Source organism: Protomyctophum bolini (genome assembly GCF_963924005.1).
Source record: "Protomyctophum bolini genome assembly, chromosome: 23".
Lineage (NCBI taxonomy): Eukaryota > Metazoa > Chordata > Actinopteri > Myctophiformes > Myctophidae > Protomyctophum > Protomyctophum bolini.
Window position 1 is genome coordinate 7,141,297 of NC_137884.1, and position 10,000 is coordinate 7,151,296.

Here is a 10,000-nt window from a genome sequence, read left to right on the forward strand (position 1 = left end):
GAGGGAGGAATTCTGACTTTGGTGGTTTTGCTCATAAAGATGTGTAGCAACAGATAGACATAGAGGTCAGATTCAAACTGAATTAGCGGCTTTAAAAAAAGAATGTCCCGACCATCCAAAAACACACCGTGGTTTAATGCTCCTAAACTAAACATCAGTGCTGAGTGCTGACAATGAAAGCCTCTTTATGAGAAACACGGTCAGTGCCCACACACACACACACACACACACACACACACACACACACACACACACACACACACACACACACACACACACACACACACACACACACACACACACGGTACTGTGGCCATATTTGGACAGAGAAAGAGAGAGAGAGACAGAGAGATAGACAGAGAGAGAGCGGAAAAAGAGAGATACACACAATGAGAAAGGAAGACAGGAGGAAGAAGAAGAAGAAGAAGAAAAGCATGAAAACAAAGGAACAACAAGAAAGGGAAACACAAAGAAAAAGACATAACAAGCTCACAGAAGTCAGCGGTGAAGTCAAACGGAAGACAAACCTCAGAGCATTCCTCCAATAGCAGCTAATCGACCGTAGCTAATCAATAGCAGCAAATCAATATTTAAATCAATAGCAGCCCCCGCATGAACCCTCCTATGGCTGCAGTCTGCTGGGAGTTGACCGCACATTGCCAAATTACCACATAATCTCACTTTCTTTAAACCGATTCCAGACTTGTTTTAAATCCTGGACTGTCCCCTCTGTCCGATCAGATGAATTGTTATAGTTTGTTAAAGATGACAAAATAGATCTCACGCTTCTCTACGCAGTGATCATTAGATGATGTATTCCACATTCAGTTGATCTCTGGCCATAAGAGCAGTGCCTTGCTCAAGGGCCTGGGCAGGAGCATGTCCTTTAACGTTAACGTAACCCCTAGACAACCTGATTCCGGGGTGGAGTGGCTTTGAGTGCGTTCTATATTGATTGACCTGCAGAAGCCATCTTGGCTCCAGTACTAGCATAATATGTCTAGCTCGGTTTCCTAGCTGCGGTATAGATGTAGGAGGATTCTCTACTAAGTGACCGCTGGACTCCATTGTGGCTTTGTGGGATGCGGTGGCTTTGTCTGTCAGCATGCGGTGGCCCCAGTGTCTTGGCCCAAGCAACGTTTTGTTTCGCTATAAAACATGAATAGTTATGCTGAATTTATGAAAATAGCTGCTCTGAATTAGTTGAACGATGCATAAATCAGGCATCATCCATGCCTCTGACCCTGACAAGATCTGTGGTGCGAGTCACGACCGTCCTACACATGCACGCACGCATGCACACACTCACACACACACACCCACACACACACACACACACACACACACACACACACGGTTGTATGGAACCAGGTAATGGCCCTTCTCTCTTCGGCGTAATCCCTCGCTCCAGAAAGGAATTAGGAAGGATCCGTTTCCCCCATAATGTCGGAAACCCAAGGAGAGGACAGCATTACCCCCCCCCCCCCCCCCCCCTGACTCCCCCCCCCCCTCGCCTGTCATCAGCCACCATAATGGTCCCCGATGGCCCCCTCAGCTATCTGGAGCTGAACTGTGACCTTCAAAGGCAAAGGGACTGTATAGGGAGACAGTGTGGAAAGGTGGGAAATCACGCACAGAGAACGGAGGAGAGAGAGAGAGAGGGAGAAAGAGAGAGAGAGAGACGGAGGTAGGGAGAAAGAGAAAGAGAGAGAGAGAGAGAGAGAGAGAGAGAGAGAGAGAGAGAGAGAGAGAGAGAGAGAGAGAGAGAGACGGAGGTAGGGGGAGAGAGGGGGGGGTGGAGGGGGAGTGGGTGAGTGAGTGACGGAGACAGATATAATCAGGTAATTACATCAGATAAGGGTGTAAATAGAAGATGATGGGATGGATGGGGGGGGTTTCTGGGGAGGTGTTTTTATTATTTTGGGGGGTGGGGGGCTGTCGGCGTGCCTCCGGGGTCCATTAAGGGAGCAGCCAGGAGACAGCCAGGTATCAGATGGAAATTGGAGGGAGGAAATACAGGAGGGAAGATCGTTGACGTGGGGGGGGGCTTCAATGGGGCCATGCTGAAAGCTTTCCCAGTTTCTTCCCACAGCTTAGGTCTCGCTGGGTCTCAACATGGGGGTCGGGGACCCCCGAGGGGTCATTGATGGGGTTCCATTTTGAACGATATGGACAGAGATAAAAAATCGCATGCTGTCGGGCTCCATATTGTAACTTTGTGTGTTTTTTTTTCGACAGAGACCATCATATCAAGATTGTTCATGGTAGGAGAATTAAGAGCTTTTGGAGCCACTAAAGACGATTAAATGCTGACAATCACGGCCCAAAGAGGTGGGATGAATCCGGCTTGGCCGGCTAGACAACATTCCATACACTTCTATACAGCCATAAATCTTTGTTTGTGTCTGTGCGTGCGTGTGCGTGCGTGCATGCGTGCGTGCGTTTGCGTACACATGCACGTGTGTAACAATCACACAGCATGGTTTTCTTTTCAGCACTAGTTTAGTGTCAGGGTCAACCACTAACTACCAGTAAAGGGCGGGGAGACATTTTTTACAAGTCGTCAGTACAGTCGTGCAGAGGAGGCTCGTTAAAGCATTAATTAGCAGACACATCTGTGAGGGTGCTAACGTACTTACAATGGTCCACTCAAACATCTAACAGCTGCACGCACCGGCGGTTGGGATTGAGAATGATACAAGGCCGATTCGTGTGAAAAACATTGACTCATGTGCGATTAAAAAAGTATTTCCAAATGCCTGCGGATGTGTGTAAATTAGCGTGCCAAACGTGCTAAATATGGTGAGGTTAGTAGAGACTGGGCCAGCATTGAGGAGTAGTTTAAACTCTTAAAATTTAAAAATGTCCTATCAATGACTCGCCCTGTGAAGCCTTGTTTTCATGGACAATTTTTAGTTTGGGTTTCATTCTTTCATGGTGAAGAAGAAGAAGAAGCCAAAAAGTGAAGAGATGATGGAAAGAGAAGAGATGATTAACAGCAGCTAAACTGTATCAACAGTCAGTTTATAAACTCTCAGAGTAATCTTTAGCGAAACAAGTCCCAACAACATTTCGCTGCTTTTGGCTTCTGTGGCCCTAATACATGGAATGACCTGCAAACGACATTGAAACTGACCACATTGGTACCCTTGAGTCGTTTTGAAACCTTGGTGAGCATACAGACCCCCACAATATGTAACTGATTTTAGATAGTTTTGAAATTTGTCTTAGCTTCTAATTTGTAAACCTATGTAGTTCACATATATATTTTGTTTTTCTTTTCCTGATCTTCTGATGTATTGTGATGTTTTTTTATGATATCATATTACTCGACGACACTGAAAATGAGTTTGATTACTCGAGAATAACTCTCGAGAATAAACAAAACTTGAATGAAAAGGTCAGGGGTCAGGGGGTGGGGGACGACGACACAGCCAACCCAACTCACCGGTGAAGTCCTCCCGACACTCGCAGGTGTAGCCGCCCTCGCGGCTGCGGCACTTGCCGTTGTTGCGGCACGGCCCGGAGTAGCACAGGTCGATCTCCGTCTCGCAGTAGTCCCCGGTGAAGCCGGCCGGGCAGCGGCAGCGCAGGCCGTTGATGGGGTGGATGGGCCGGAACAGCACCGTGTCGGACGAGATGAAGGGCGGCGAGCTGTCGAACTTCAGCACCGACACGCACTTCATGTAGTTCTCGCAGGGCTCGCGCAGGCAGATGTTGTCGTCGAACGGCAGCACCTGGCCAGGGAGGGGCGGGGGGAAAGTACGCACGTTTTGTTGCTTAGGTAAAAGTGTCTACTCCGTTACAAGTAAATAGTAGAAGTGTGGTAATCAACTTTACTTGAGTTAAAGTACTAAAGTATTCGTATCAAAGTGTACTTAAAGTACCAAAAGTATAAAGTACTCATTATGCAGAATGTCCCGTTTCACAAGTTCAAAATGTATAGAAATCTTTTGAAAATAGCCGATCACAAATAGCCGCTCACAATGCATCGCATGCACACATTGTAGATCGGCCATTTTCAAATGACTGAAATGTAGGGCTGAAGTGGATAATGTATGTTTTGTAATTATAATCAAAATCTACAAAGTAACTAGTAACTAAAGTTTTAAAATGAAGGTAGTGGAGTAGAAGTAAAAGTACTGGAAATTGGAAATACTCAAGTAAAGTACCTCAAACAAATACCTCAAAATTGTACTTAAGTACAGTACTTAAGTAAATGTTCTTAGTTACTTTCCACCACTGCAGGCGGGGAGGTTTAAATCTCTATGCTGCCTGCCAGTTAAAAAGCAGCCATGTCCCACAACATATTTATTTAAAATAATATTACTGTTCAACGCAATACCGCCTCATCGAAGTTGAATGTATCACTTTACCCGAATCCAGCTCAAATGGAGTTAGGAGGTTTTTGACCATTAATGGAGTTTTTTTCCCCCGTCTGACTTCTTCATTCTAATCAATAGGGGACAAACTACCCAATTCCAAAAGTTGGAGTTTGGAGGTTTAGTCTAAAACGCCATTTCCACGGCGCGCGCATGTTTACCTGCTGCAGCGATATGAGGCGCAGCAGCGTGCGGTTGAGGTAGATCTGCTCCTGCAGCTCCTCCGAGGGGAAGTACCTCCCCCCGCGGCCCCCCCCGCCCCCGCCGGGGCCCCCCCCGCCGCCGGCCCCGCCCCCGCCCGGCTGCAGGGCGGAGAAGGTGACGTTGAGGATGGAGCCGCGCACGTCCGTGTCGTTCTGGATGTTGAAGACGAACACAGCGTCGCGGCGCGTCGACAGCACGGCGGCCACGCCCTCCAGGAAGAGCGAGAGCAGCGGCGACAGGAAGCGCTCCTGGGACATGTTCTCCAGGCGCACCGTGATGCTGTTGGTCAGCATGTCGTCCGTGATGACCGTGACGCGCAGCGTGCACAGGGCCACGGCCCGGTGGACGCCGTCTGTGGAGGGAGAGGGAGAGGGAGAGAGAGAGAGAGAGAGGGAGAGAGAGAGAGAGAGAGGGAGAGAGAGGGAGAGAGAGGGAGATGTATTGGTGAGATGTTGATGAATTAACCAAGACAGCGCCACTGCCTGCGATGTCACTACGGAGCGGCGGTGGCTCAGGGGTTATTAGAGTGCCTGGATGGTATAACCGTAAGGTCGCCAGTTCGAACCCTGTGAGCTCCCCCAGAGTCACTGTCGAAGTGTCCTTGAGCAAGACACTGAACCCCCAATTGCTCCCGATGTGCAGCTAGTTGGTGCCTTGCATGGTTTCCGCTGCTATCGGTGTGTGAATGGGTGAATGTAAATGCACAATCGATGTAAAGCGCCTTGGATAAAGGCGCTATATAAATGCACCATTTACCACTACCGGCTACGGCTGTGTATCTCTGGAGAAGAGGGGTCCAGGGTGGACCAGAACCAGGCCATGGACCAGTGGTGGAAAAAGTACTACATTTTTTGCTTGAGTAAAAGTGTCAATACTGCTGCTTGCAAAGTAGAGTTTGCTCTGTGAAGGTCGGGAATTCTAAATGTAAGTATTCTAAAAGTAGAAAGTACTCACAGGGCAGAATGTCTCGTTTCATGTTTTCAAATGTATAACAATCTTTAGAAAATAGCCGAGCCACAAGCTCACAATGCATCGCGATGCGACATAAAATGTTCCGGCCCTGTGATATTTCATTTTTAACATATCACTTGTCTCGGAGTGCACAGGGAGCTTTGAGCTGACATCAACACACTTGTTAAGTTGTTATACATTATAAGCCTCTCTTTCTCTGGTTAGGTGAAGGTTAAATCGTCTGGAAGTGCTCCACTGTCGTCTGAAATAACAATCGCTCACGAGTCACCCATGACAACTCATCCCTTGACCTTAGAACATCTTAAACCCTACTCAGTTGACCAGAGTGCCCCAGGGCTCTATACTAGGCCCCCTCTTGTGTTTCGGTCCGCATTAAATATCTTCACCGGAAAGCTCACGATGTGTCGTTGCCACGCACTTGTTCAGAACCTGTTTGTATTGCATTACTATTGTATACACATAGCAGCAGGAGGTACAGTATGTACATGATATTAGACATACATTGCAAAAGAGTATAGGTCCGTCCATACAAGTTCGACATCAGAAAGGTATAGTCCACATAATATACAGCAAAGCTCCACACGTAAAGATCCATGTGGTATCCAACATAGGAAACAATAGTCCGGCCCTACTGGCCCAGAACAGGGATACTCGGGTTCATGTGGTTTATAACTGCAACCTGAACCCACCTCACGCATTGTCAGAACTTGCCGTATCGACGGCGTGGAAACGTGAGTCCAACCGCGGCGGTTACTGTCAGATTACTGCGGTGATTCTAAAAGATCATCTGGGGAAAAACAAGCATTTGTTGAAACCTGTGTAGTTGAATGAAGATCCCCTCATAAATGTCTTACCCTCCCCGGGGGCTAAAAACGCAACGTGGGCGATGAAAACTTTAAAATTAAAACCCTTCAGTTACGTATAGGAACCTCAGAGGAGAGAGTGAGACACGTGGGGAGATTAGGATCAGATTGAATCCCTGAGTAGACATGAGAGACCTAAGTAGACAACAGAAAATAAGATGAAGAAACCCAAAATCGACATTTGTTTTCATCGTCAGTGATTGATGTGTAGGAGAGTTTTATTCATTTATTTCCCAAAAAGGTCTGTGTGTGTGTGTGTGTGTGTGTGTGTGTGTGTGTGTGTGTGTGTGCCTGCTTTCTGACTGGTATTGCATTACACTGTGACACGACCAGCCTATTGTTAGGGCTTTCTCTCTCTCTCTCTCTCTCTCTATCTCTCTCTCTCACGCACGCACGCACGCACGCACGCACGCACGCACGCATACACACACTGTTCTCTCCATCTCTTTGTCTTTCCTCTGAGCTTGTCTGTCTGTAGCTTACATCATTGTTTCTCTTCTTAACTGTGTCTTTTCTCTCACAGGGCAAAGGGAGTTTGTTTTATCACGTTGCACAACACAGCTTCCATCGATGATAATAATCAGAAGAATAAAAAATAATACTTCAAATACTGTTTGTACCTCAAACCTCTCTTTCTACCTTTTTGTTCTGCATCTGTCTGCCATATCTTTTATTTCTCTCTCCCTCTCTCTCTCTCTCTCTCTCTCTCTCTCTCTCTCTCTCTCTCTCTCTCTCTCTCTCCCTCCCACCGCTTGCCAGTTTAACAGCTTGGCTTGTCTTTTTTTGTGTGTGTGTGTGTGTGTGTGTGTGTGTGTGTAGCGGTGTTGCCGCTAGATTGGATTAAGCGGGTGCCAGCCGGTTTGGATTCCATTTGATTCGAGGCTTGGCCGAGAGGTGCAATTGGATCAATGTGAGTTACCCTGCCTCAGGGACGCGGCCCCGGGGCCTCGGCTGGGGCTTAACGGAGCCCACTCTGGAGCTTATATTATAGTGCAGTATCTGGAGGGACGCGGGAGGCTATAGGTTGTTCAGAGGACGTGCATATGTTGAGTTTTCACTACAGTTGGACAACAGGTGGTGAGAACAGACGAAAATCCACAGCGGACGAGCATGGGGGAGAGAGGTCAGGTTGCAATGAGAGAGACAGGGAGAGAGAGAGAGAGAGAGAGAGAGAGAGAGAGAGAGACAGTGGGGGGGACTAGGCCACAGTTGCCCTGTCAGTCACTCTCACTTAAAGATTAGGTCATTTCTCAGGACCCCAATTTGTCCTCGCTGACTAACACACACACACACACACACACACACACACACACACACACACACACACACCCACTCACGCACGCACAAGCGGATACACACTCTCACACACACACAAGCGCGCTCGCAAGCACGCCGTCAGGGCAGGGTGAGGACAGACAGGCTTGCGGAGCTAATGAGCGGAGGTCATCCTGGTGGAGTTAACACCTCAGAACAGCACATTACACTTCACATTGATCCCTGCATGACTTCAATGGAGACACTCATCCCTGCATGACTTCAATGGGGACACACATCCCTGCATGACTTCAATGGGGACACACATCCCTGCATGACGTCAATGGGGACACACATCCCTGCATGACTTCAATGGGGACACACATCCTCACCCATATTGTACGTCAGTGGCTCCCAATCTATGTGTCGGGACTCGGGACCCATATTTGGGTTATGGGACAGTGTTCTTTTATTTTGTAGGATAATCTGACTCTGAAATGTCTGAAAATGTAAAATCGAATATATTTTTTTTTCTTTCGCAAATAGTTAACCCATTAGGACCTGAAGCCGATTCTACAAATGCCCTCTAAATCAGTATAGTTCTCACACTTCAAGATTTAAAATAATACAATAAAATAAATCAAAAATATCTGCTATTTTTGAATAGCCAATGCAGAAATCTAAAGTGACACAGATGCTTTCCCTACGAACTCACAAGGCATCGCATCATGAATATTACACTTGATAATTGTTACTTGAAAGAATTAACTTGGAAATCTACACAAAATGTATTGAAATATCAGGCAGGCAGGCGCACACACACACACACACACACACACACACACACACACACACACACACACACACACACACACACCACATTGACAAGAGCTAACAGCTGGATTAGATGTGAGTCATCCCGTGCAATAACAGAGTGTATCTGTAAGCCTGTTTAGAACGCTGCCCGTCTGTCTGTCTGTCTGTCTGTCTGTCTGTCTGTCTGTCTGTCTGTCTGTCTGTCTGTCTGTCTGTCTGTCTGTCTGTCTGTCTGTCTGTCTGTCTGTCTGTCTGTCTGTCTGTCTGTCTGGGCCACACCTTCGACCTGGCAGAGACAAAGTATGCCCATACTGAGATGATGTATCAGTAATACAATTGTTCTTGCAAATTTGGCAGACAGTGCTGCTCTTCATTTTGACACACACATACAATCACACGCACGCACGCGCCACACACACACACACACACACACACACACACACACACACACACACACACGCACGCACACACATGCACATGCACACCACAAAGCTCACACCTTGTCCAAACACTGCAGCAGTTGTACAAACCTAGATCGGGGTGAGTGCATGACCAAGTGGCTCCTGACACAATCTGTTACCACTCAACCTAAACAGCAGTGGCCCGCTATAATCGACACACACACACACACACACACACACACACACACACACACGCGCACACACACGCACGCACACACACGCACACACGCACGCATGCACGCACGCACGCACGCACGCACACACACACACACACACACACACAAACACACACGCTCGTGTTTGACATGGTGGTCTCAACACACATGCTAACATGTCAGCCTGTTCCGACTACTAAGTCAACTATGTGAGATTACCACGCATAGAGGGTTCACAGGCGTCACTCACACACTCATCAGCTTCAGGCTTGTGAAGGCGGATGAAGGTGGATTTGCACGTTCGGGAGCCTCTGATCAGAGAGAGTTGTAACGGTACGCGGGGCCAATTAAAACCAATGATGTTATACAGGCCGGAATGTTTGAAACCTAATTCTAAAAATGAAATAAAAACGTTTTCCGTACCGCGCAGCAAAACCCTGTGTTAATTGAACTTATAGCAGACACTGAATTGACTGGAGACCCCCGTTGCAGAATGCAGACGACCTCGTAGAGGAACATCTTTCATTTCAGCTAACGTCGCTGTCGGGCAGAAACGTCTTATCTCCATATTCTAACTTTTTGTGTTTTTTCGTGACTAATTTGAGCTTGTAGATCTGCTATACTTTTGCTTTTCTTATTTCATTTGAATCGTGAAAAGTAACAGAGACAGAGACAAAGCTGTTGAAACAGCTGTGTTCAAAAGTATTGCAACTCTTATCACAGGCATAACATTTTGGCAACAATGATTGATTATTGATTACTGATTATTGTCAATCATACTTTAAATACACAGTAAGTAAGTAGTACCTAATGTTAAGTTATTGGAGAGTGTAGAAACGTAGGGGAGCAATGAGACATAAGACATGCATTTCCAAGAACATACTATACTAGGC

At 47.0% G+C, this 10,000-nt stretch overlaps 1 protein-coding gene across 4 annotated transcripts in view; it reads right to left on the minus strand.

Annotated features, from left to right (window-relative positions):
• Nucleotides 1-10,000, minus strand: part of celsr1a (cadherin EGF LAG seven-pass G-type receptor 1a) — a 123,458-nt gene that overhangs the window by 69,083 nt on the left and 44,375 nt on the right. For all 4 annotated transcript variants that reach the window (XM_080757615.1, XM_080757614.1, XM_080757612.1 and 1 more), the window contains exons 2-3: nucleotides 4,544-4,938; nucleotides 3,449-3,737 (exon numbers count right to left, since the gene is read on the minus strand). In XM_080757615.1, coding sequence (XP_080613741.1) covers nucleotides 3,449-3,737; nucleotides 4,544-4,938 — 684 coding nt within the window. The remainder of the gene's footprint in view (nucleotides 1-3,448; nucleotides 3,738-4,543; nucleotides 4,939-10,000) is intronic.